This window comes from Ictidomys tridecemlineatus, chromosome 4, assembly GCF_052094955.1.
Source record: "Ictidomys tridecemlineatus isolate mIctTri1 chromosome 4, mIctTri1.hap1, whole genome shotgun sequence".
NCBI classification, from domain to species: domain Eukaryota; kingdom Metazoa; phylum Chordata; class Mammalia; order Rodentia; family Sciuridae; genus Ictidomys; species Ictidomys tridecemlineatus.
The window spans coordinates 202,883,951-202,910,352 of record NC_135480.1 but is presented as its reverse complement, the minus strand read 5'-3'; the positions used below and the strand labels follow the sequence as shown (position 1 = coordinate 202,910,352).

The 26,402-nt window shown below is 55.9% G+C and overlaps 3 protein-coding genes across 7 annotated transcripts in view; 1 reads left to right on the top strand and 2 right to left on the bottom strand.

Moving 5' to 3' along the window:
• The window catches only part of Eng (endoglin), a 31,664-nt gene extending 26,653 nt beyond the window's left edge, over positions 1 to 5,011 (top strand). The window contains exons 10-16 of the mRNA XM_005321001.5: positions 682 to 819; positions 1,012 to 1,050; positions 1,453 to 1,569; positions 1,871 to 2,122; positions 2,999 to 3,053; positions 3,986 to 4,087; positions 4,217 to 5,011. Of these exons, the coding sequence (XP_005321058.2) occupies positions 682 to 819; positions 1,012 to 1,050; positions 1,453 to 1,569; positions 1,871 to 2,122; positions 2,999 to 3,053; positions 3,986 to 4,087; positions 4,217 to 4,341 (828 nt within the window). The 3' untranslated portion in view covers positions 4,342 to 5,011. The remainder of the gene's footprint in view (positions 1 to 681; positions 820 to 1,011; positions 1,051 to 1,452; positions 1,570 to 1,870; positions 2,123 to 2,998; positions 3,054 to 3,985; positions 4,088 to 4,216) is intronic.
• Positions 5,012 to 5,586: 575 nt separating this feature from the next.
• On the bottom strand, positions 5,587 to 19,177 carry Fpgs (folylpolyglutamate synthase). Of its 5 annotated transcripts, none has more exons than XM_078048300.1 (15): positions 18,833 to 19,177; positions 12,088 to 12,186; positions 11,936 to 11,989; positions 11,787 to 11,851; positions 10,260 to 10,374; positions 10,077 to 10,154; positions 9,887 to 9,948; positions 9,685 to 9,787; positions 9,301 to 9,378; positions 8,900 to 9,047; positions 8,719 to 8,808; positions 7,840 to 7,990; positions 7,658 to 7,733; positions 6,878 to 6,944; positions 5,587 to 6,431 (listed from the first exon to the last, which is right to left on the bottom strand). In XM_078048300.1, the coding sequence occupies exons 1-15, from the start codon at positions 18,953 to 18,955 to the stop codon at positions 6,022 to 6,024; spliced, it is 1,719 nt and encodes a 572-aa protein (XP_077904426.1). In that variant the 5' UTR covers positions 18,956 to 19,177; the 3' UTR covers positions 5,587 to 6,021. The 5 variants fall into 5 exon arrangements, with proteins under 5 accessions (XP_077904426.1, XP_077904424.1, XP_077904425.1 ...); XM_078048298.1 differs by having other exon boundaries at positions 12,088 to 12,216; positions 18,833 to 19,174; XM_078048299.1 differs by lacking the exon at positions 18,833 to 19,177 and adding an exon at positions 13,361 to 13,909.
• A 2,471-nt stretch (positions 19,178 to 21,648) lies between these two features.
• Positions 21,649 to 26,023, bottom strand: Cdk9 (cyclin dependent kinase 9). The gene is made up of 7 exons (XM_005320998.5): positions 25,309 to 26,023; positions 24,748 to 24,829; positions 24,033 to 24,123; positions 23,558 to 23,724; positions 23,290 to 23,461; positions 22,987 to 23,135; positions 21,649 to 22,561 (listed from the first exon to the last, which is right to left on the bottom strand). Exons 1-7 carry the CDS (start codon positions 25,740 to 25,742, stop codon positions 22,196 to 22,198), a joined length of 1,461 nt encoding a protein of 486 aa, XP_005321055.2. The 5' UTR covers positions 25,743 to 26,023; the 3' UTR covers positions 21,649 to 22,195.
• Positions 26,024 to 26,402: the final 379 nt, after the last annotated feature.

Genomic DNA, 26,402 nt, shown 5'->3' with positions numbered 1-26,402 from the left:
GGCTATGAGAACAAAGCTGGGCAATTACGACAAAGACCATATGCCCACCCCTGAGATATTTACTGTCCGGTCCTTTATAGGAAAAGTTTGCACACCCCAGATCTGAAGGTGCATTCTGCCACTAGGGTCTGCATGCCCTGGGGTGTGAGCAATGATTATACGTGGACCCCTAATGAACGGTTTTAGTTTAAAACTTACATTAAAATAAAAATATTAATGAAGGAAATCAGACTCTTGAAGTCACAGATATTATTGCTTAGTACAAGGTGGAATCCAAAAAGAAAGAAGTTCAAGGGGCTGGGGGTGTGGCTCAAGGGGCTGGGGGTGTGGCTCAAGCGGTAGCGCGCTCGCCTGGCATGCGTGCGGCCCGGGTTCGATCCTCAGCACCACATACCAACAAGGATGTTGTGTCCGCCGAGAACTAAAAAATAAATATTAAAAAAAATTCTCTCTCTATCACCCTCTCTCACTCTCTCTTAAAAAAAAAAAAAAAAAAAAAAAAAGAAGTTCAAGAAAAGTTTTGTCTTAAATGGTTCAGGATGATGAGGTCGCACAAAGGGGAGAGGAGCAGAGGGGCTGGGGATTGGGACTGCTGAGCCATGAGCAGTCCTTGGTGCTGGCAGTAAGGGTCCGGCCCCAGGGAGCCTGGGCCTCCTAACAGTGCCACCCTCCCTGGCCCAGGCTCTCAGGTGCACCATCACAGGCCTGACCTTCTGGGACCCCAGCTGCAAGGCTGAGGACAGCACTGATCAGCTCGTCTTGCGCAGCACCTACTCCAGCTGTGGCATGGAGGTGACCACACACGTGATCAGCAATGAGGTAGGGCTGGGCCAGAAAGGTGTCCCTGCAACTGTCCCCCAGTGCTCCAGGCTGAGGGGTGTTTGGGGGAACAAGGTCTGGCACTCGGTGGCACAGGTGCGGTTTGGCCACAACCATAAGATGGGTGTGTCGGGTTGGAGACCCTCTGGGGTCCTTTCCAGTTCTAAATAGCTCCTTGTTCTGTCTCTGCAGGTGGTGGTCAATTTCCTATCTGGCTTATCACCACTTCGGGTAAGATGGATGGTCACTATGCTGCCACCTGGTCGAGGGGGGGTCTGGTGCTGGGGGCTGGGGCCATGATCTTGTCAACCCAGGTGTTTCCAGTGTGCCTCAGTCTCCCCTTCCGTACACGGTAGATGCTGTGTGGGTTATGCCGTCAGCCTCTCAGGTCGGAGGGTCGTAGCACGCCCTGGCTGTGTGGCTGTGGGCAGATCATTCAACTTAAGGAGATCCTGTCTCAAAATAAAACATAAAAAAGGGCTGGGGATGTAGCTCAGTGGTAGAGTGGCCCTGGGTTCAGTCCCCAGTATGAAAGAAGCTGGTAAGGAGGCGACAAGAGGACTGCTGCCAGCCCGCCCCTCCTTCCTGGTGGTGCCACCCACCTGACCAAATCTCCCTCCTGTGCTCCCACAGAAAAAGGTGCAGTGCATCAACACAGATGGCCTCTCCTTCCGGCTGGGCCTCTACCTCAGCCCACACTTCCTCCAGGCCTCCAGCACCATCGAGCTGGGGCAGCAGGGCTTTGTGCAGGTATTAGGTGGGCCCAGTTACTCCCCAAGTCCTCCGGATTCTCTCCAACATTGCTACAGAAAAGACCAAAATTAAACTTCCAGAGGAGGGAGCTGGCCTGAGGGCTCGGGAGGGACAGATGGGGATGGTATTGTTCTCAGTCACTGATTGGATGTCACCCTTCTATTTGCTCCAGGCAGACCCTGTCTGTCCTACTGTGAGGATTCAGGGGTGGGAACTCTGCCTTCTGGCTATTTCCAAAGAACAGAGGTGGAGGGTGAAGAAGAGCTGCCCACACCCTTCCCCCCACCTCTCCATGCAGGTGGGCATGTCCCCATTGATCCCTGAGGTCGTGCTTCAGCTTGACAGCTGCCACCTAGACTTGGGGCCTGAGGCAGACACCGTGGAACTCATCCAGGGCCGGGCAGCCAAGGGCAGCTGTGTGAGCATGCTGTCCCCCAGCCCTGAGGGTGACCTACGCTTCAGCTTCCTCCTCCGTGTCTACATGGTGCCCACACCCACAGCTGGCACCCTCAGTTGCACTGTGGCCCTGCGTCCCAGGACCTGGTCCCAGGTGAGTGGAGCCTGGTCCAGGCCGGCTTCAACAGTGGCTTCCAGCTCTGGCAGGGATGTGGCCGTACAGGGGGATGTGGGACCACCTGGTGAGGGGCAGAGCCAGAGTCGTGCTTGTGGTCTGACAGCCGGGCTCTGGGGGCACTTGCTGCCACCTACAGCCTTCTGGTGGGATCACTTTGTCTTGGGCAGAATCTGCAGCTCCAGCTTCCATCTGTCCATTTTCCTTCTGTCCGCAGGTCCATTCATCAATAATCCCACTGTCCCACCCAGACACCTGTCCTTCCCCCAGCAATCTACCCACCCATGTGGTATGATCACCAAAGTGATCCCAATGGACGGGGCCCTAGGAAAGGAGGACACAAAATCCTCACTTTCTGCCTTTGCTGGTGCCAACGCTTCATGGTCCAGTGAATCTTTGCTCTCAGGCACTCAGTGCTGGACACGTTTTCAGGGTCACTCCAGCTCTTTACGTGGAAAGTCCCTCACTATCAAAAACTGCCCTGGTTGTATGAGGCTGGGGGGTCTCTGGGGCTGCCCCTAAGTGGGCCTTTCCCTCTGGCCAGCAAGCCTGGGCCTCCGAGCTGCTCATGGCCTGGCTCATCGAGGTGTGTGCAAGGGTAACGGGCGCCCCACGGTGCCCACAGGCGTCAGGGGCTGCAGGGACTCATAGAAGTCCCTGGCAGGACTGTGGCTTGATGCCATCCCCCAGCAGATCCCCAGGCTCACCGGCCAGCTCCCAGCTGGACCGTGGTGGAGGCAGGACTCACAGTCAGGGCTTCAGGCTGGGCTGTGACAGCCAGGGGCGCAGGGCCAGGGAGAGAAGGACGCTGCCTCCCAAAGCCTGCGCCACACTCCTCTCTCCCCTCCCCCTCAGGAAGTCCACAAGACTGTCTCCATGCGCCTGAGCATCGTCAGCCCTGGCCCGCCTGGTGAGTTCCCCTGGGTCTCTGGGGTTTGCTCCGTTAGCTGAGTGGGAATCAGGGGACAGCTGAAGGATCTCAGGTGAGAAGCCCCGGAAAGGGGCAGAGTCCCCAGAGTCCCAGTGGCCGGAATAGCACACTGTAGGCTGCATCTTGATGGAGCCTCTGCTGTGACCATCCTGTGGAAAAACACTGCAGGCCTTTGGCTCCTGCCCAGGGCTCTTCTCCACCCCCTTGGTCACTGGCTAACCTTGCTGAGGGGCGGGGCCTGCTGGATGGAACATGAGGCACTGTGAGGGGTACTGGCCTTCTTGCTTCCTTGAGGCCCCCGGTGTGGGAGACACCTCTTCAGTCCAGTGCCCTCCAGTTTCTTCACTAGCTCCCCCAGAGGTGGCAGGCACCTGTCATCCAGGAAGGGTGGTCCCCCAGCCCACAGCCAGGACCAAAAAAGCAGGGCAAATGCTCCCCTGCACAGATGGAAAGTCAGAGGCTCGAGGGGAGGCTGCCTGGCCTGTGGTCACAGGAGACAGGAGGGTGGAAGTACTGAGGTTTGGGACAACTCCTACAGAGCTGAAGTGCCCTGGGAGGTGCTCTTAGCTGGCATAGGGCTCAGAGAGGGGCAGAGGCTGAAGAAAGGTCACTCTGTAGGGCTGGACAGGCTCTGGAGCCCGAGGCCCTTCTCATTCTTTGATGACTGTACCATCCTTACTCCCCAGTAATGCCTCTGCCAGGCTTCGGAGGCCGAGGCATGGCCCAGTAGGCCTGGCTGGCTGGGCCTTCCGGGTGGAGGGTCAGAGCTTAGTGCTGGGCATGGGTGTGGCCAGCCCATCTGCTGAACGAACAGGTCAGGGTCAGTGGCAGACCCAGAACTAGCACCCAAACCCCTGCTCCTGGCCCGCGCAATAGGGCGGGGCTGGGCTGACCACTGCTTTGGTCTTCAGGCAAAGGCCTGGTCCTGTCCACCGTGCTGGGCATCACCTTTGGCGCCTTCCTCATCGGGGCCCTGCTCACCGCGGCGCTCTGGTACATCTACTCGCACACGCGTGAGTATCCCAGGCCCCCGCAGGGAGCACCCAGGGCCCCCACCACCACCTGGGGCAGCCCGGCAAAGCCTCAGAAGGAGTGGGGAGCCCTGGCTGGGGCCCTGACCTCCGCCCCTGCCCCGCCCCCAGGTCCCCCCAGCAAGCGGGAGCCCGTGGTGGCGGTGGCTGCCCCGGCCTCCTCTGAGAGCAGCAGCACCAACCACAGCATCGGGAGCACCCAGAGCACCCCCTGCTCCACCAGCAGCATGGCGTAGCCCCCAGCCTGGAACCCTGGGCGCCCCTTGCCAGAGAGACTGAGCAGCCACCAGCTGGGAACCACTGGCCACCAACTCTCCCCAGGACCCCAGTGCCTCCACTCAACTGAGGACGGAGCATGCTCTCTGCACCGGCCCTGCCCACCCCCCTCTCAGGGGCCTGCTGCCAGCGGGGGCACCGACTTGGAACACCATGGGGTCCCCCCACCCCATTCCACAGAACCTCCAAACCCAGGGGCTCTGCGACACAGCTGCCCAGGACCACAGAGGACGAGATGACTGCCTCGTACGTCCACACTGCTGATAGAAACTCCAGTCCCAGCCATTTAACCTGGATGCTGCGCTGGCAAACTGTGCCGCCCAGGCCAACAGCACCTTCGCCAGGGGAAGGAAAAGGGGTCCAGCCCAAGGCCACCTTGACCTGGTGCCCGTGGCTTCCACACCTGAACTGGTACAACTTTGGTGGGGGAAACAGAAGCCAAGAGGCGCCCAGTCTGAGAGTCCAGAGGGCAGCAAGAATAGTGGGGTGAGGGAGCCTAGCTCCCCCCATCACTGCCACATGGTGACCCCCTCCCGGCCACTGGACAGGCAGCAGGTGGAGAGTGGCCAGGCTGCTTGTCCTGGGCTCACCCCTGTATATCCACCATCAATAAATCAGACCTGAAACCCGTGCTGGGCTGGGCTGGGCAAAGGGGAGGGGCCTCTGGAACAATGAGGAGGGGGCAGCGTAGAGCAGTGCTGCCCACTAGGATTAGGATGGCATGGTGGCAAATGTGGCGTCTTGAGCAGTAGCAGGTGGCCAGGGCACAGCAGGTTTGATTGAAAGTCCCTTCTGCCACTCACTTGGTGGCACAGCCTTGGGATTGAGGCTTCGAGAGACCAAACACCAGGAGGTGCCATGCCACTTGCTCTGGGTTCAGGACACAAGGCCCCGACAACTCTGGGCTCTAACCCTGGACCTGCTGCTTACTGGGTGTATGACTGTGGGCAGCTCCCACAGCTTCTTGGAGCCAGCCAGTCCCTCATCAACAAACCGAGTACACTCCTAGTTCACATGGTCTTTGCAAGGGCTACAAACCAGTACCTGGCATGTGCCCACGAATGTCGGTCCAGGCTTCTCACAGACAGGCCACCTGAGGCTCAGACGCAGAGAACTTAGGCCACTGACCCTGGGCTCCCTCTACACAATCTGGTTCCTACAGCAGCTACAGCCCCAGCCCCCTGGCATCTGATGAAGGAACAAGGTTTTTCCATTAAAAAAAAATTGACAGGGTTTAATTTACTCCAGCCATGCTCTTTCCCAGGGTGCCCAAGGCAGGGGTTCTCTCCTTCTCCAGAGGCCCTGGGAGAAGGAAAGATAGTGCCCAGCCCCAAGCAGAACCCTAAGCATGGCCAGGCAACTCACTCCATGAGCTGAGTCTGAGCCAGGAGGCAGGTGGGGTTGCAGGGAAATGGGCTGAGCTGCAGGCCTCCTACAACCATTGGGGCCCTGGAAGCCCTGCTGTCCTGGCTACAAACAAGGTACAGGACCCCAGGGACAGGACATTCCCACTCCAACACCCACAGCCTGGGTTAGTCTCCCAATCAGGAAAGCAGAAATCAAAAGGCACCTGGTGTAAGTTCGTGGTGCTAAGCCAGGGCAGGTGTGGGAGGCTCCCACCCCCAACCCCACCACCTTGGCTACTGGGTCAAGGAGGGCTCCAACAGCTTCAGGACACCGCCCACAAGGTGCAGGCTGCCCGTGACCAGCACGTGGATCGCAGTAGCCTCGCGGAGCACACTGGCCCCGTTGCTTGCCGTGGGGTGGGCAAGGAGGCCCCTTGGGAGGCTGGGTGGCTGGAAGATGGGGTCCCGGCCTTGGCTGATCCACTGCAAGGCGTGGGAGATGCAGCTGAAGACCAGGGAGCTGGAGCTGCAGGGTCGAGGGCCGCGTGGGGCCAGCCGCAGGGGTGCCGGGCCGCCAGGCTCCAGGCTGGAGGGCCGCCAGAGGTCCCGGCGGGCCTGCTCCTCATCCAGGCAGCTCCAGTGTTGCTGGTGTTGGAGGCAGCGGAGCAGCACCTGGTCCAAGGTCACCATGAAGTTCTGCTGGTCTGTGGGGTATAGAGCCAGGCATGTCAGTGAAGGGGACAGGGACGGGGAGTGGGGAATGAGACAGAAGAAAGGGGCAGGTATGCGGTGTGCACCTCAGTTTAGCATCAGGCTCAGTACATGTCACATCAACAGACTCTGCTGGTGGCCCCCACAGCAGACACGTGAGGAGGCGGAGCCTCAGGCCATTTGAACAACTTGCCTGAGGCCTGGGAGCCAGCCAGAGGGTCCCGCCCACTAAGCTCAGTCTCTCCCCGGGTGGGCCTCACCACTCTCCTGGGCAATGGATGTCCGGGAGGCCTGGTTAAAAAATACAGATTCCAGAACTCTCCCCAGCTTGACGCAGGGCCTGGGATCTGCATTTTTTACAACAGTATTTCAAACTATTTAAAAACATAATGTCCCTAACCCCCGCCCACCCTCAGGGACCACCTCTTTCCCCTCTCACCTGCATTGTCTGTGGATGCCACCTCTGTCAGGTTGGGGCAGAAGACAGCATAGTCAAACTGGCAGGGCTTGAAGACCAAGGAAAAGACATGGTGTCACACTCCTGAGGGGATATCACCCACCCTGACCTCCACATGCCACCCAAGCTCTCTCAAGGCACTGCCCCCCGCTGAACTAGACTGACAGTGCAGAAGCCCAGCCATGGCACCAGCCCACTCCCCTCTGCTTCCAGGTACCTGTCTGGCCTCTGGGTTGGTGACAGGGTACCACCTACTGCGCAGATGGGGGAGGGAGGATTGGGCAGAAATTTGCTTAAGGTCGCCCAGCTAGGGAGCAGGCCCCAAATCCAGAGGAAAGAGCTTGCACAAATAGACAAGGTTCTGGACATGAACAGCCCTAGCTCCTGGGTCTGTGAAATGGGAGATGATCTCTAAGAGCCACTTCAGCCCTGATAGGCTGGGGTCCCCAAACATAGGCGGTATCTTAGTGGCAACCCGATTTCATGGAGAGGCATGTTGAGGCTCAGGAAAATGCCACTTCTTGTCCAGGGTCACATGCCAGTGACTAACGGGGCATGGCATGTGAGTGCAGAGCTTGCACCTTTAACCACCACGTGGCCCTCCCCGAACCCTGGCTAAGTCCGACTCCCCAGAGTGCCTCGTGTTTGCACTTGACCCTCAGTACAATTCAGGGGAAAGCGAACGGAGCTGAGGAGATCCAGGTTCCCACAGCGAGAACCAGGGCTGCTGGGCTGCTGGCCACCCCTCACCTGGCCCCTCACCTGTAGCAGCTTCAGTAGGGCTGCGGGGTCCCTGTCGCCAGTGGAGTTGAAGAGCAAGACCCGCACCTCAGGCCCACTGCACCAGGGGAAAGGAACCAGACCAGGGTCAGAACAGCACCTCCAGTCCCTTCTTTGTGGTCCTGCCCCAGCCCTACCCAAGGCCCCGCCCCTGCCATCCTCACCAGTTGGGCCTCTCACTGCGCTGCAGGGCCTGGCGAAACCAACGCACGCAGGCCTGCACACTGCTGGTGGTGTGCGCCCCGTCCAGGTACCAGGTGAGGGGCCCCCGCCGCAGCACTTGCGTCCGGCCTGGCCACTCAGTGTCCCGAAGCCCTGGTAGAGGCAGGCAGTGCTCAGGATCCTCTCCCACCCTAGTCCTCAGCTCTGCGCAAACTCCAAGCACACTGTCCCCACAGGCTGCCACTGCTAAGGGGCATCAACCCAAGAGCTTCTTACGGGTGTTAGTTGTTGGGTTTGAGGCTTAGCCTGCCTCACCTGGTGGAACCTTCCAGGCCACCCTGAGAAGGGGCTGCCATCATACACTAGCTCCACCTGACAGCTGGAGAGCCCTGAGCGCTCAGTGCCAGGGCGGGGCTAGGCTGTGGTCCGAGATCTGTTCCAGCACTGTCACTAACCCCTGACAGCCAGCCGGGCACAGTGGGTATGTTGAAACCATCTGTTGAGGGGTGTGACAGTATGAGCACCTACTATGCATTGAGGGCTTCTAGGAGGACAAGAAGTAGATGGCCTGATGATGACAATGACAGGGACAGTAGCTACCACTGGCTGGGCACTTCTCCCACATCTTCCAGGCCCTGGGCTCAGCACCTTACTGATGCCACCTCAGCAAATCCTCACAACAGGCCTGGCAGTGGGTCCTGTCATTGTCATTTAGCAGATGGGAAACTGGGGCTCAGACAGATTCGTGAACTCAAGGTCAGGGAGATACAGACCCTTAGGCACCCTCTCAAAGTGACCTCCCAAACAGGAAGCCAAAAGAGACATCTGAAGGGGCACAAAGACGCGTGGTGGTCCTGGCTGGGCAGGAAGGTCCGACTCACCGTGCCGCATGTGGGATGTGGGCTGGAACACGGGTGCCAGGGGCAGCGGCCATGGCACACTTGGTCTGGACACCTTCAGCTTCCCGACGTCTGTGGAGTGTGTGAGGCCCATCATGCTCAGGACCCTCAGAGGCAGGCTCCCATGACTGCCCCCCACCTGCCCACTCGCCAGGCCACTCACCCTGGTGGTCCCGCCACTGCAGCCAGCAGTGCGCCAGCTGCAAAGCCAAGGCCGCGTTGGACCGCTGGTGCTCTCCCTCCAGGCCCAGGGTCAGTGGCTGCCCCCCTTCCTCCAGGGCTTCCAGTGGAGGGCACAGGTAGAGAGGACACTGCAGGGAGATGGGCGGCAGGCGGTCAGCAGAGTTGCCACCGCCACCTTGAGTAGAAAGCCCTCCCATGCCTATCTATCAGAGCCCACGGGGCCCTGCTCCAGAACCCAGAGATATTCCAGGGGACAGCAGCTGCAGGGCTGGGCAGCTCCCGCACTGCAGGGACAAACACACTGAGGTCCCCAGGAGAAAGCGCCTCTCCAGCCAGCCCAGACCCTCCCCGCCCACCACCGCCCCACCCAGTCCCACTCACTGAGATCTGCTGGGCTCGATCCCTCAGCACAGCCAGGGGACCCTCTGGCTGGAGCACGGTGAAGGCAGGGACGGCATGCTGCATGGGCCAGAAAGAGTGAGATGGGCGGCCGGGGTCCTCCACCCTTCCCTCTCTGGCCCCCACAGATCTGGGTATGAACCGCCACTCAGCCTCTCGTCCCTTGTGTTTCAATGGGGAGACTGAGGCCAGAGAAGGGCACAACCTGCTCCACGCTGTGAAGGCAGGACAAGAACCCAGACCCTGCTCATGGCCAGGACCTTGCCCTGAGTCAGGACACAAAGGCCTGTCCCAGCCCCACTCCTCTACACCTGGGGCCAGGGCCAGGCCCCCATGTACTTCCCTGCCCCCAGCCTGCCTGATCACCTTAAATATGCCCCCTTTCTGCCATGCAATCTTCTCCACTGTGTCCCCCAGAAGGCTGGTGTGGTCGATGCCGAGAGAGGACACTCCACACACCACAGGTTTCCTGCAGAAGACAAAAAGGTCAGGACGCCCCACCCTGAGCCACTGGGCAGCAGAAGGCCTGGTTCCTAGTCCCACTCCAGTCCATAGACGCTGCCTTCACCTGATGATGTTGGTGCAGTCGTAAGCCCCGCCGATGCCCACCTCCACCACTGCCAGGTCCACCTGCAGAAAACCAGATGGCAATGGCAGGAGTAGCAGGTACACCGATGTCATCTAGAACCAGGAGTCCCAGCCTACTGAGGTCCTGTCCCCAATGCCTCAGATCCAGTGTTCTGGGAGTGAGCACACACCTTCTCTTGGAGAAAGACGTGGAAGGCCATGAGTGTGAGGAAGCGGAAGTAGGCGGGCATGGAGACACAGCTGCCATCCTGTGGCACAAAAACGCATTAGGGTCCGGGCCCCCACAGCCCCTGCTCTGGGATGATGGGGTCTTAGAATGTGTAGCACCCCCTACCCCACCCTGGCATGGGCACCTTGGTCTTCTCCAGCTGGTGATAGAGGCGCCAGAAGTGCTTGGTGAAGAGCTCAGGGCTGATGGGCTGCCCATTGATGCGGATCCGCTCACGCACCTGCACCAGGTGGGGAGAGCTGCCGGGAGACGGGTCATCGGGACTCCCTTTCCAAGCCCCAGGGCCTTCCCCTGCCCTGCAGTCAAACTTGTCTTTGGAAAGACACATCTGACCAAGTCACTCCCCTGCTGAATATCCTCCCAAGGCTCCTGATGCCCTCAAGACAGACCCAGCTCCTCGCACACCCTCTTAGGCCCTGCAGAGGCTGATGTCCTGGTCTCTAGGCCTCACCTCTCCCTGCCCCTGGGCTTCTCCCTGTTCCCCACTCCCTCTGGGCTGTTTTTAGTCCCTCCAGCCCCTATCTTCCCCTTTCTATCTCCAGGCCCTTGCACTGCACTCCCCGCATCATGACCTGGCCCACCCTACATCACAGGTCTCAAGTAAGACACCCCCTTCAGAGGGAGCGAAAGGTCCCTCACTCTCATCATGGTCTAGCCTGTTCTGAGGGCTCCAAAAATCCCCTGCTCTCCCCATCACACACCAATCAGTCACTCTGCTAACACATGTCTATCTTTCTGCCCTCAAGGACAAGGCCCATTCTTTTATGTTTATGCCACATCTCTGGGTGGCCACAAAGACACATGGACCCAAGCAATAGTTAAGGCTTCTACCCAAAAATCTTATTTTAGAAGACAGATCATTGCCTTATATGTAAGTGTCACATAACAACATTTTGGCCAACGGATGGAACACATAATCCTGTAAGATTACATCACATAGTGATATCACATCTTAGCTGTATAAGTACTGTTTGGCTTGGATCTGGAGTGTCCCCCCAAAAGCTAAGGTGTTGAAAGCATGGTGGCCAGAACAGAAAGGTTCAGAAGCAGGGCTTTTAGGTAATGATAAAATCATGAGGGCTCTGACCTCATCAGTAGATTAATCCATTTACTGGATTAATCCACTGATAGGTGAATGGACTACTGGAAGGCAGGACCTAGTTGGAAGAAGTATATCAAGGGGTGTGCCTGCTCTTTCTCTCTCTCAGCTTCCTGGCTTCCAAGAGCTGACAGCTTTCCTACACCTCACCCTTCTACCATGATGTTCTCCCTCGCTCAGGCCCAGAGCAATGAAGTTAGATGACTGTGAACTAAACCTTGAGTGAAAATAAACTTTTCCTTCTCTCAGTTGTTCTTATCAGGTATTTTGGTCATACTGATGGAACACTGACTAACATAAGTCTATCTGTGATGTTTGTGCAACAAAACTGCCTACTGACACACTTCTCAGCACATCACTAAATGGTGTGGCTGGATTTGAGTCGCTAAATACCCTCTCACACTGAGCCCTTCTCTCCATTTCTTTTTTCCTTTCCGCCCCCACCCTCCCTCACTGTGGCATTGGGGATTGAATCCGGGGCCTTGCAGCTGACCTCACTCTGGTTCCACAGCCCCCAGAGAGCTAGGAGACACAACCCTCCCAACTCAGTACCTAAAGAATCCTGTCTTCAGGCCATAATTCCGGAGGATATGTTCAGTGAAGGCACAGGTGGAGCCCTGGAAAGAAAAGGTGTTACGTGGACAGGCCCTACTCCACCAGCCTACCAAGTGGACGTTGACCCCATGGGTCCTGCCCCTCACCTTCCCCTTGGTCCCAGTGACATGTATGATATTCAGTTGGTCCAAGTCCTCCACCTGGAACAGAGAGATGAGGTCCCCACCTCAGCCACGGCATTCTCAGGCAGACTGGGGGTGGGGGTGTCAAGAGTAGTCACAGGCTTTTCCTTCATTACCTGCAACCCACTCCGTGCCAGGTACACCTCCATGGCTTCCAGCTGTGTCTGTGGATCACCCCGTTCACGCTTCACCTGCTCCAGGTAGCTGGCATTGGTCTGCAGGGTGTTGAGCATGCGCACAGCATCCTGGTAACCACAGTCCCCAGGTAGCAGATTAAGGTTCACTAAGGGTTCTTAGGGACACAGGCACCCAGCATACCAGTGACCAAGCCAGGGTACTAGGCCTACCAAGACAGCCCTTCTGCCCCAGCCCATAGGTTAAGCAATGGGGAGAGAGCAGTGGCATCTTTCCAACTCTGGCAAGGATGGGAGCTTACGGCAGTTCAACCCCACCCAGGGAGTGCCAGGCAGAGAGGGCAGCAAGGATAACGGAACCAGCTTTGCTTCCTGCTCTGGCTTCCAGGACCTTATCCACTGGGTTTTCACCCTCATACTTGGCCCTTATGAGGCTTGGCCCTCATTCCCTCCACCACCATACTGGCTCCTACTAGGCTCAGGCCAGAACCACATGCTAGGATCTTAGAATTCTGGAACTCCTGGAGGAGTTAGATTCTACATCTAATCCTGAGGACTCTGGGGTTCCACATTCTGACCCAGAGCACAGCTGCCTGAAGCAACCAGGTGGAGAAGAGCAGGGTCTTCCATCAGAAGGGCCAGGTAAATTCCACATCTGGAGAAGCCACAAGGCATGGGGAGTAGGGGTGCTGTTTATATCCCCTCAGGCCTCAGATCCGTGACTTTTGCCCTCGAGGCTTTGTGGGTAGGATGGAGGCCCCATTCCCCTCAAACCAGTGCCACCAGCCTGCCTGGCCTCAGGTTCTGGTCTCTGGTCACCAGGTCCTGGCACAGCACCCGCACATGTTTTCTGTGTTCCTGATTCTTGGGCCCTCCAGGGCCCCTGATTCCTGCTCGCCCCACCATTCCAGGCCCTTGGGTCCCTAATTTTCTGAATCCCGGAGACAGCGCCCCCATACCCCCGAATTCCTTCCCCCAGCGCCCCCAGCACTGATGGCGCAGACTCGGGAGTTGCTGTTATTCCTGAGACCAATTGTGCCTCTGGATCTCTCGATCTTATCACCAACGTCCCTTCCCTCTCTACTGGGGGACACTAACAGCCTAAGAATTCCCAAATCCGGCGACCGGAGCCCAACTTCCTGTTCCCTGTCCCCGCCCCCGGAGTCCCCCGTCCCAAGCTGCCCGTTTCCCCAAAGCTGGCGGAGTCCGGCCCACGTGTCACTGCGCCACCGCCCCCCGCCGGCCCCCCAGCTACCTGATACTCCATGCCGGGCTCCTGCGGCGCAGGCCGCGCGCTCAACTCCCGCCGCGCCGCGCCCTCGGGCGTTGCACCACGCGCAGGCACAGCTGCCAGGGACAGAGCCGCGCGCAGGTGGCTCCGCGCCCACCACATAGTCCCGGTGCCCGGGAGAGCTAGGCCGGGCGGGAAACGCCCGCCCCGCCCTGACGCGCCCCTGCCCTCGGCCAATCAGCGCCGCCCAAGACCTCCTCTGCACCAATAGGAATCGGCGCCTTCCCCTGAGCCGTCCTGGTAGGGGGGCAGGACCCCGAGCGCCCGGCAGCTCCGAGTGCTTCCGAGGCGCGCTCCCCTCGCGGCCTTTCGTTTAAAGGGATATGCACTCCTTTAGTCACCACCCTCGGTAGGACCCTGCCACACGTCCCAAAATAGCCAGTCCCTGTCAGCAGCCCTCAGCCTCTGCTCCCGGCCCGGATCGAGTGACAGAGCTGGCGGACACCTTGTGGAGGTCACCGAATTCCGATCCCGAAAAGCCCCCATTCGGGGCAGGCACCGGGGATGCGACCTCTGGCCTCGGGAATGTGACAGCCCGGGCTTCTAGCCTCTAGGAGCCCCTAACCGACCCTGAGGGGCTTGGGAAGGCTTCCTGGAGGAAGCGACGTCCCAGCTGGAGCCTATGGGGTGTGGGGAGAGATTTCCAGGCAAAGAGGGGAGCCGTGTATGAAAAGCAAAGATCAAAGAGAAAACTGGGCGCTTTCACCTGGCTGCTCCCAGTACCGGGACGCCGGATTTACTGCGGAGCCTCAGCGCCATAAAGAATTTGGATTAAATTTGATGGCATTAAAATGGTTTTGTGGAGGAAGGACATGATCGGATTTGTACTTGGGAAGCGCCCTGGGGCTGTGTTATTGTATGGAGAATGGGTTTGAGGGGCATGGGGGAGGGGAAATTATAAGTGAAGGCCAAGGCCTTGGGCAGGTAGGTCGCCTGTCCTGTGAACCCCTGTATCCCATAGTTTCTGAGAATGAGTTTCAGACTGAGGCTTGGAATTTTGTTTGTGCCGTACTGGGGATTGAACCTTGGGTTTTAATTTTGAGACACTGTCTCGATAAGTTGCCCGGGCTGGCCTCAAACTTGTGATCCTCTTACCTCAGCCTCCCAAATTGCTGGGATTATAGGTGTGCACCACTTGCCCAGCAATGCTGGGAAACATTCAAGTGTCAAAATTTAAGGGTGAGAAGTGGGGGTAGAATGGATTTCTATTCTTTTCCTTATTAAAACTTTTTATTTTGTATTTCAGTTCTAATATTTTTGCAGTATAACACATCATATCAAACAAAGTTCCAGAAAGGTGTACACAAGAAAAACACCTCGGGGCTGGGGATGTGGCTCAAGCGGTATCGCGCTTGCCTAGCATGCATGCTGCCTGGGTTCGATCCTCAGAACCACATACAAACTAAGATGTTGTGTCCGCCAAATACTAAAAAATAAATATTAAAAAAATTCTCTCTCTCCCACTCTCACTCTTTCTTTAAAAAAAAAAAAAGAAAAAGAAAAACACCTCCTCTCCAGGAGCCCAAGTGCTGCATCCTGATTCCTTCCCCAAAAGCAATCAATGTTATCAGTCTTGTGATCTTTCCAAAGATATTTTATGCATTTACGAGCAATTAAAAATATGTGTTAATTTTCCTTTTATGCTCATATATAGCATCAGGCTATGTATAGGTGAGTCTGCACTGTACATATTCCATAACCCCCCCCTTTTTTTTTTTTTTTGGTATCAGGAATTGAACCTGGGGAACTTAATTACTGAGCTACATCCCCAGCCCATTTTAGTTGTTGATGGATCTTTATTTATATTTGGTGCTGAGAATTGAACCCAGTGCCTCACACAAGCCAGGCAAGTGCTCTACCACTGAGCCACAGTCCAGCCCCCCAGCCCATTTTTATTTTTTAGTTTGAGACAGAGTCTCATAAATTCCTTAGGGCCTTGCAAAATTGCTGAGGCTGGCCTTGAACTTGCAATCCTCCTGATCTGCTGGGAATACAAGTGTGGGCTACTATGCTCGGCCCATAACCCCTTTTTCCCCTTCCTTTCATGGTGCTGGGATCATGCTAGGCAAGTGCTCTCTTGCTGAGCTTCATCCCTAGCCCTCTACAACCCTTATCCAGGATCTCATTTTTTTTTTTTTTTTTTTTTTGGTAGTTAGGGTACTCAACCACTGAGTCACATTTCATTTAGAGACAGGGTCTCACTGAGTTGCTTAGTGCCTTGTGTTGCTGAGGCTAACGTCTGCCTCAGCCTCCTGTGCTGCTGGGATTAGGGGCACACATCACCATACCTGGCAGGATCTCATTCTGAACTGTGTTAGTATACAAGAGCTACCTCGCTGACTGATTTGTGTTTCTGAAGCCGCCAGTTCTCCATGGTGTGGAGATACTATTGCATGTCTGGCTGGTCCCCCAGGAGTGGATGCTCAGGTTATTTTCTATTTTTTTTTTAAGAGAGAGAGAGAGAGAGAGAGAGAGAGAATTTTAATATTTATTTTTCAGTTATTGGCGGACACAACATCTTTTGTTTGTATGTGGTGCTGAGGATCGAACCCGGGCCGCACGCATGCCAGGCGAGCGCGCTACCGCTTGAGCCACATCCCCAGCCCGCTCAGGTTATTTTCAATGTTTTGCCATCAAGGGTTCAGCACATAACTTTACCCTCACTGTTTCTTGCAGCCAAAGGATCAGTTCCAAGAAGCTGGGTCAAAGGTTATTGTACTTGACATTTCTATACACAGTGCCACATTATCCTCTTGAGAGTGGGTGCCCCTCTGGCAGGGTACAAGCCAGCAGCCTCACATCCTATTGACACAGCCTGTGCTTACCAATGTAATGGTAAGGAGGGGTGGTACTAGGAACTGAACCAGGGGTGCTTAACCACTCGGCCACATCCTCAGCCCTTTTTATTTTTTATTTAGAGACAGGATCTTGCTAAATTGCTGAGGCTGGCTTTGAACTTTTGATCCTCCTGCCTCAGCCTCCGAAGCCTCTGGGATTACAGGCGTGTGCCACTGTGCCAGTGCACTGTGCCCCTGTTCATTTTTGAAACAGGATCTCACTAAACTACCCAGGGTGGCCTTGAACTTGCAATCCATTGCCTCAGCCTAGACTAGGTAGACTAGATTATAGACACGTGCCACATGCCTGGCTTCTTTGTAACTTTTGGATTTTGAACTATGTGGTGGTATTGCCATTTCAAAATAAACTTTAAAAGAGTGTTATCACTTGCCTAGCATGCATGAGGCACTAGATTCGATTCTCAGCACCACATACAAACAAATGAAATAAAGGTCCATCAACAACTAAAAAAAAGAATGTTATAAGCAGGGCATGGTGGCACATGCCTGTAATTCCAGCAATTTGGGATCAGGCTGGGCAATTTAGCTAGACCTTGCCTAAAAAAAAAAGGGTGGGGGTGGTGGCTGGGGTTGTGGCTCGGCAGTATAGCACTCACCTAGCACATGCGAGGTGCTGGGTTTGATCCTCAGCACCACATAAAAATAAATAAATATTGTATCAAACTACAACTAAAAAAATAATGTTTAAAAAAAGGCTGGGGAGTTAGCTCAGTGGTCAAGCGCCCCCTGGACTTACTTCCCATAATGCAAAAGAAAAAAAAACAATGAAAAGTGTTATGAATTATGATTTAAAAATGCTGGAGCCTGGGAACATAGTTCAATGGTAGAGCACGTGTCTAGCATATGCAAGGCACTGGGTTCAATCCCCAACAACAAAACATTGTTCATAGAGCAAGCCTAGTGATGACTAGTATGGATATTACTCTTTAAAATAATTATAATTTAGGAAACAGCTGGGAAGTATTCTCTAAAAGCTGACAGTGATTAGCTCTGGGTAGTAAGACTAGAGATGACTATTTTTTTTGTGTGTGCTCCCTTTGTCCAAGTACCAAAAAAAAAAAAAAAAAACTCTCAGGTCTCCTCCATGCCAAGTGCTAAACCTTAGCACAACTCCCCCATTTTATAGGTGAGGAAACAAAACCAGAGAGGAATCACCTGCTAAGGTCATAGCTGGCAAGCGGCAAAGATTCAGCTTAAATCCAGCTCTGGTTGATTTGGGTGGGTCCTGATCCCAGTCCTCTAATCAAGCTGGGGCTACCTGGCTACTGTTATTTATTTGTTTTTTAAGATTTCTTTTTTAGTTGTAGATGGACACAATACATTTATTTTATTTTTTTTTATGTGGTGCTGAGGATTGAACCCAGTGCCTCACGCATGCGAGGCAAGCGACCCACCACTGAGCCACCACCCCAGCCCCTCCCTGGCTACTGTTTTTAATTTGTTCTCTCTGGATTGCACTGGGCTGAGACTGTCAAACCCATCAATTCATTTAATCCTCATGCTGTCCCTCAAGGGAAGGGTGTATTCTGAGATCCATTTCTCAAGGCAGACAAAAAGGGCCTAACAGCAAGAGTGGCTTAGTCACTTAGAGAATCTGTAACATCAGGCGCCAAGCTCCACCCCCACGTCAATCCTGGTCCCTGCTCCCATCTGGCCTGTGCCTTGGAAGGTGACTAGGGTCACCTGGTCATCAGGGTCTTGAGCTGGCTTTTACTTGAGGGAGACCCCATGGCTGGTGAGAAGCCCCCGGGGTGCATGCTCAGTTCTCCCTCCCTGGCTGAGGGAGGCAGAGCCCTAGTGCCAAGAATGATCCATCATGTGTCCCTGGGTGTCAGTTCACCTCTCTGGGGCTCTACAGTGAGGAGGTATGGATGGCCTCAAATGGCTCCACTCCCAAACCCTGGCCATCTGGGGCTGCCCCTCCTCCACTGCCCCTTGGGGGATGCTGGGTGAGCCCCAACACTGCAGTTCACAGCCAGAGCTTCACTTTGGGTTGCAGCCCTGAGAGGAGACAGGTGCTCTCTCACGGTCCCCTGGTCCCCTCCTCCTCAGGAGAAAGAGGCCGGGTGAGCCATCTGGTGTCAGGATATGAATTCTGACCTCCCCTCGGGGGGCCCCCGAAACCCAGCCTTAGCTGCCAGCCCAGTAGGTCTCTGCCCGAGCTGAGCAGAAAGCCCAAGGGTGGCTGTCCAGCTCCCATCCCAGGCGCCTCGTCTCAGAGCCCCAGACCCCCATGTGTCAAGCCATCCCCACCTCCAAGGACTGCACTGAGGCTGGATGAGGAAGCACAGAGCCCAGAGAACAGCGCCAGGGCTGTGCCCTTGGGCCCAGCAAAGTCCAATAATCTCCAAATGGCCGAGTCCTGACCTCCCCGTCAAAAAGCACAGGAAATAATGGCCCCACTCTCCGGAAACCTCTCCCTCAAGTTTCCCCAAGCACATTTTAGCTGTCCCCACTGTCCAGCCCAGGCCCCCCCTGGGCCTGCAGTCGTTGAACCCCTGAGCGATATTTACACCCACTGTCCACGGGAGGCACGCCAGCAAGGGGAGGCGCCTTGCCCAGGTCACTGCTCGCCTACCTGGAAGGAGGCAGTTTTGACTGCTGAAGGACCTCCAGATGAGCTCTGCCACTCCATGCTCACCTCCCACCAGAACTTCTCAGCCATTGGCCAAGACACAGGCAGGAACCTGGCACCTGTCATCCCTTGGTTTCCTGCTCTCCTCCCAGAGTGGGGGGTACTCGCAGGTATAAACCCCTCTGCCAGGCCACCTCCGAAGGGCGGCAGCAGGGACTGTGAGCCCAGCTAAGCCAGAGAGGGGAAGGCAAGCTGGGAGACTCCCAAGGCCTCCCCTATCCTGATAGGCCTGGAACAGAAGTTCTGGCCTTTCCAGCCTGCAGGGAGGGGTTCCTGCCCTCATCCTGGAATCAGCCCAGGGACATCCCAGCTGGGACTGGCTGGTTTCCTGACTGCAGAATCTCAGTTAAATAACAACTGGGCAGAGGTTAAAGGTGAGCAGCAGGAGGAGGGGAGGTGGGTTGGGGAGAGATGAGGGCGGGAAGGTTGGTGTATCTGGGAGACCTTGGTGTGGAGCTGGGCTCTGACTCGCCTCTCTTCCTGTCACAGCTCACCTCCTCTTTGTGAGGGCCCATTTTGCTCTGGCCCTGCCAGGCTAGGATGGGACACAGGTCCAACAAGGATACAGGGTGCCCCTGACTTAACAGACCAAGTCAACTGGAGGAGTCCTTCTTCCACCACGTTGGTCCAAAAAAGCCAGAACACAAAACTCAGTCCCAGCCTGCAGGGCATGGGCTCAGGGCCTACTATTTAAAAATTTGGTTTATTGCCAGAGTGAAAACACTAACAGACGCTGGAGGGCAGAACCACCTGTCCCCACAGGTCTCTGAAGACTTCGTAGCTCCTGCAACTCTATCACCTAACCCCCCAGTTCCCTTGGGATTTCTGCTCCCATGTTACTCTGACCCGTTGCCCCAATCCTTTTCCCTCCTCCTCCGCTATTTTGTTCTCCACAGAATTTACTCCATCAGACTAGTCTGGACCCGTAAGAATGCGAGTTCCACAGGTGGGAACTGCTTTGTTCTTGGCAGTTATCAAGTTTGGAATCATCTGGTCCTTGGAAGGATCTTGATGAAGGATGTCAACTCTAGTGTGGTAGAGAGAGTGGAGACAGAGCAGCACTGTGCAATGGCCCGAAGAAACGGGGGCTTTTAAAGAAGACTTTTATCCTTTATAGAAAACATTTTGAATTGTGCCAGCCCTTTTTCTGTTATCTAAAATCCAAAACAGGTCAACAGCCATTAAGAGGATTTTTGTAAAAAAAAAAAAAAAAAAAGTTTTTGTAGATATAATTGAAGTAAGGTCACACCATTATCAATGTGGGTCCTAAATCTGATGACTAAGGGCCTCAAGAGAGACAGAAAGAAGGAAGAAAATGCCATATTCATATGAAGATGAGGAAAAGGTTAGAACAATACATTTAAAAGCCCGAGTATCAGGCACAGTGGTACACCATTCCAGGAGGCTGAGGCAGAAGGATCTCAAGTTCAAGGCAGTCTCAACAATTCAGCAAGACCCTCTCACAAAATATAAAACATAAAAAGGGTTGGGGATGTAGCTCAGTGGCAAAGCAACCTGGATTCCATCCCAGGTACCAAAAATAACAAACAAAAAAGCCAGAATGCATAAGGACTGTGGCAGCCACCAGAGGCTGGGGGTCTCAAAGAGTCTCCCAAAGGAACAAACCTGCAAACACATGGCTTTTGGGCATCTAGCCTCCAGAATCAACAGGATGAGCTTGTTCCTTTAAGCTAGTGTGTTCATGGTATTTGTTTCAGCAGTTTTAAGAAAACTTAAAGGAGGGCTGGGGATGTGGCTCAAGCGGTAGCGCGCTCGCCTGGCATGCGTGCGGCCCGGGTTTGATCCTCAGCACCACATACAAACAAAGATGTTGTGTCCGCCGAGAACTAAAAAATAATAAATATTAAAAAATTCTCTCTCTCCTCTTTCACTTAAAAAAAAAAAAAAAAAAAAGAAAAAAGAAAACTTAAAGGAGTCTGCTGGTACCTGCAGCTCCTCAAAGGACCCCAGCCCAGCCCTCATGTTCACATGAACTATTTTTTCCCTCCTGTCCACCCCACCATCCAGATTCATGCGACTGCCACCTCCCCATGGCCCGTGGCCGTGATCCTTTCACCCTGGGTCATTCTCTCTGAGCCCTCCTTCACCCAGCAGCACAAAGAACCTCTGCAAGTTACAGACCTAATGGTCGTTCCAGATCCTCCTGCAGCCCTGTGTTCCTGGGTCAGTCTGAACGTACCCGTCACCTGCCACAGATGGGTCTCTGATCACCACTGCAGATTGGCTCCCAGGAGACCCTCACCGCTCCCCACAGCAGGGCTCCTTCCTCCAGCACCCAGCAGAGGAGCAGGGGGCCCACAGTGCGTGCCCTTAGGTGACTGACTACACAGTCTAGCAGGCAGCCAGGAAGGAAATGGCAAGGCCCAAGTCCTCCGTGACTATATGAGGAAACATGAACGGGGACAAAGAAGAGAGTCAAGGGGCTGGGGATGTGGCTCAAGCGGTAGGGCGCTCGCCTAGCATGCGTGGGGCCCGGGTTCGATCCTCAGCAGCACCACATACCAACAAAGATGTTGTGTCCGCCGAGAACTAAGAAAGAATAAATAAATGTTAAAATTCTCTCTCTCTCTCTCTCTGTCCCCCTCTCTCTCTCACTCTCTCTTTAAAAAAAAAAAAAAAAAAAAAAAAAAAAAAAAAAAAAAAAAAGAAGAGAGTCAAGACTTTCAGCAACTTGACAAATCAAACCCTAACCGCTGGGCCAGCCATGGGTCTGAATGCAGAAAACACACACCACTTACTGGGAAAAAAAAAAGAAGGGTCAACTTTTAATTGTAACTGATCGGCCTGCATCCAGGAATGTCTCTGAACAACTCAACAAAGAAACACGATAAAATTCTCCTACTGAAGAAACCAAGAGTTTTTGCTGCCCTCAGTGCCCTGAGGCCAGGCCAAGAGCAGCCTGTTCCCGAGGCAGCTCCATTCCCCTCGCCAGTTTCTCATCCCAAGAGGAGGGCTGGGGATGTGAGAGACTGTCCCCTCCTCCCACCATGCTGGGAGCTCTTAGAAAGTCACCATTCGAGGCTCACTGGCCCCACTTCCTGTCCTGGGGTACATGGGAGACCCTCCCAGCACCATCCAGAAATCCAGAACAGGGCAAGGCAATCAGGCAGCCCCTGTGCCCGCCTTGCCCTTTGGCAACAAGCCCTCCAGTCCACTCGCTGGTTGTTCCCAGTACCCAGGGTGGAGACTAAATAAAATGTGCGCTAGAGAAAAAAACCTCAAATGCCCATCATCTCCACCAAGCGAGTCATAAAGCAGAGAAAAAAGAAAATAGCGGCCCCGCCCTCAGAAGACGCGCTCAAACTCCGTCTGGTTGGTGGTGGCGGGATTGCGGCTCTGATTGGTGGACTGCTGGGTGATCTGGCTGCCCTTCCGGCGTGGTGGTGCCAGGTATTCAAACATAGACGTCAGGTGGGTGGACAGCATGCCCTTGAGGTCTGAGGGCATGGGGTCAGACCAGAAGAAGTCGTGGTTGAGGGCGTCGTCGCTGTCGATGCGCTGTGCAGGATCCAGCACCAGCAGCTTATCGATGAGGTCCAGCGCATAGGGGTCCCGGACGTAGGCCTTCAGTCTGTCCTTCACCTTCCGCTTCTGGCCCTTGACCAGCTCCAGCTTCTCAAACAGCTCATATTTGTCTACATTTGGCCACACCTGGGGGGGCAGGAGTTGAGAAAGGACAGAGTGGGGTCAGGGGCAGGGTTCGAGGGCAAAACAACCCAGACACTCCCAGATAACCTTTGAGGGAGAACTGGAGCCCTCCAAGATGAAGGCAGCAGTGCCACCAAGGATGTGGCACACACCAAGGGCCTGGCCCTTTGCACAAGTCATCTGGAATACCTGTGCCAACCCTAACATGGGCATACTTCTGTTTTTCAGAGAAAACAAAACAAAAATAAAAACCCAGCACTAACTCAAACGCCTTGGCAGAGGAAGGCTCTGCAGAGCAGGCCCCAGCCCTCCACCAGCCACTCTCCAGAGAAGAGCTTTCCTGATCCCACTCCCCAGTTCCTCTGCCAAGGAGACCTGGATCTCCCCACCCCACAGGTACCAGGGGCCCATTCAGCTTAGCCACAAACCTCAGGGGTGATGGAACCACAGAGCTGGCTGATGAGGGCAAGCTGGTGCTGCTCCGTGTTGCCCTGCATGATAGGGCTGCGGGTCCACATCTCTGCCATGATGCACCCAGCACCCCACAGGTCAATGGGCGGGCCGTAGTCCCGCTCCCCTGGGAAGAAGAGCGTACCAGGAGGGCCCGTTGAGCCCAAGGGCCTCCTGAGACTCGATGCCCCAGGGCCGGTGGCTCAAGAAGCCCTGGCAGTAAGGGGCTGTGCCGGGTAGGTGCCCGGCCCCTGCCCCCCTGCCCGCTCGGGAATCCTCACCGAGCAACAGCTCCGGAGGCCGGTACCAGAGCGTCACCACACGGTTGGTATAGCGGTTGGGCTGGCTGTTCTTGGCCAGACTGAAAGCCCGAGCCAACCCAAAGTCTGCCAGCTTCAGGACCCCATCTCGGGTAATGAGCACATTAGCAGCTTTCATATCCCTGTGCAGGATCTGGAAGGAGGATGAAAGTGAAGGTCCTTCAGTCACACCCACACAGCAAAGTGGTCAGCTTATGCCTGGGTCTCTCCTCCCACCTCTGGTGCCCACCTTGTTCCTGTGGATATAGTAAAGGCCATTGAGCAGCATCTGCATCACCCTCTTGATCTCTGATAGTGTAAACTTGACTAGGACGTTGCTTAGCAACCCAGCAAGGTCATGCTCACAGAAGTCGAACACCAGGTATATACTGCCCTTGCAGCGATTATAGGGGGATGCTGAGGCAGAAAGGACAGGAAGGAAAAAAAAAGTAAAAAATCTGTACCCAACTCACTCTCCTGCCACCAGCTCCCACCCTTTCCAACCCACAGGCACCCATTCCCTCTGAAGCACTCATTAACATGCTCCTTCGCTGGTCAGACACTTTCTGTGTGCCTTCTCTGTTTGGGTGCTGTGGCAGGCCCTGGGGAAGCATCACTCCAATGAAAGAGGACCAGAGAACAAAGCACGATATGTCTGAACCTAGTTTAGGCCCAAAGCCCTAGAAGTTGAAGCCTCATTTTCTCACAATCTCCAAACAACTTACCTTTGGTTCGACAAATCTCAATCAAGTTGACCACATTCTCATGTTTTAAAAGTTGAAGAATCTTGATCTCCCGTAAGGCTGTGATGGGGAACTGGGTAGGAGAAGAGGAGGAAGTGGTCAAGAGCGAGTGCTACAGACCAAAAGAACTGGCCTCAAGGTCTACACTAAGGGACACAGGCTGGGAATAACAAACACTATGTGTTCTGAAATCAGTTGTCTCAGATATCTGATATGTAAAACAGGTATAATAACACTATGCACACGAGGAGACGATTCAAGGCAATAAACTGATGCTTTACAGTCACTAAATGTCCATGGTTTCAACCTTCAAACTTTAGTTCTACACTTGTCGTTAAGACTATAACATTTCTTCCTAAAAAGTAGGTGTCTAAGAAGCTGTACCTGTATTTTCCTTTTACATCAAACAATATTAAACGCCAAGGAAAAGATGTTTCAAGGCTTCCTAACTTACAAAACCGACATACACACCACGCAAGCATGAGCTCCCCCTCTTGGCCCCAACCGTATTTGCTTAAAATTGAAACATCAAATGCTTCAGAACATTTGAATTTAATTCGGTGAGAGGCCAAATTCCCTGCAATATGGACATTTCCAAAACTACTAGGTATAAACCGAGTCTCCTGGAAGCACTAGGATGGATACCCAACCCAGTGGTCTGGCAGTTGGCAGGCCTGCTCACCAGACCCTTACTCACCCCCTCCTTCTCGTTCTCCATCAGCACTTTCTTCAGAGCCACCTTCTTGCCAGTCTTGCGGTGCTTGGCCTTGAACACCTCCCTGCAGGCGGGGAGGGAGACCCAAGAGAGCTCATCAGGCGATTCTGCGGGGCCCGCCCCTCCCCTACGAGAGGAGGGGCCGCAGGAAAGATGAAACTCCCTGGCGGGGCTGGGCTGGGCTGGGCTGGGCTGGGCTGGCACGCGGCTACTCCACCACTCGGTACCTTTGGTCTCTCCCTGAGCTTCTGCGCCCTTCCCTCGAGCCCTTCTTTCACCAATGCATCTCTCGGAGAGAGATCCCGCTCCCCTCTAGGGCGCCTCTTTGCAACCCCTCCCCGCCCCCAACCCCCGGCCTCTAGCTCCTCCCCGCCAGCCAACTCCGTCGGGTCGGGGTGGGCTGCGGCGCGGCCTAGCGCAACCAAGGAACAGCCCCAGGATTCCGCGGCTTCTCTACCTCCTCGTGCCGGGTCCTGGGGCCCCGAAGTAGGAGCCCCATAGGTGCAGGTTTAGGGCTTCCGGCCCCTCCAGGCCCAGCCTTACCCAAAGGTGCCTTGGCCGATCTTCGCAAGCTTCTCATATTTGGTCACTTCATCGCAAAAGGGGCACTCCACCGAGTCGTACTGCTTTGCCATGGCCGCCTCCAGAGCGCCGCCACCGCCCCCAGCCGCAGCCGCCACCGCTCCAGGTCCAGCCGCCGCGCTCCAGGCCCCGCCGCGGCCGCGCCACTTCCGCCTCCACGGCCACTTCCGGCCTCGCGGTGCCGACCCCGCCTCTTCCGGCCGCCGCCCGCCGCCAGGCCCCCTGGGACTTGTAGTTCCCGGGAGGCCAGGGGGAGCCGGAGCTGCAGAGGCGCCTCCGCCACCGCCGCTGCCCCCGCCTCCGCCGCCGCCGCCACTACTGGCGGCGGCCCCGATCGGGGGCCCGGGGAGCCGGGGCGCTGGGGCTGGGGCTCTGGGCGGTGCGTCCCGCTGCATCGGCCCGGACCGCGCTTGCTGCCGAAGCTGCTGCCGCTCTGGCGCCCGATCCGGGGCCAGCCGCAGTGCCCTGCTCCTCCTCCTCCGACGGCGCCGCCTCCGCGGAGCTGCGCGGGGCGGCGGACGAGGGGGGGTGGCCCCCGAGCCGCGGCCTGGGGGGCTCCCTGGCCGGGCCCGGGCCCGGGGCGGCCGGGCGAGGGGGCGATACGGGAAGCGCGGACGAGGAGGCGGCCGGAGAGCCCAGGAGGGGGCGCGTTATAAAGGGGGAGGCGCCCCGACCTCGCCCTCCCCTCCCCCTCTGCCCGCCCCCTCCCGCCTCCCTCCCACCCTCCGCGGCCGCACCTGCCGCCGCCGCCGCTCCTGCCGCCCGCCCGCCCGCTCGCTGCCCGCCGGCCGCCCTCGGCGCGTCACCGCCCGCGGCCCCTCCTCCGCCTTCGGAGGTGGGGCCCCGCGCTCGACACCTGGTTGTGGGGCGCCCTGCCGCGTGCCTCAGTTTACCCCCACAGGCCCGCTGCTGCGCGGAGCCCCTTCCTTCCTGGCTGGGTATGTCCCCCCAGAGGCGAAGGCAAGAGGCGCAGAGGGAGCGGCCTCCGGCCCTGGGAGGAGAGAACGGCCCCAGCCGCCGCCTCCACCGGCCCCCGCCACCCGCCGTTGACATGG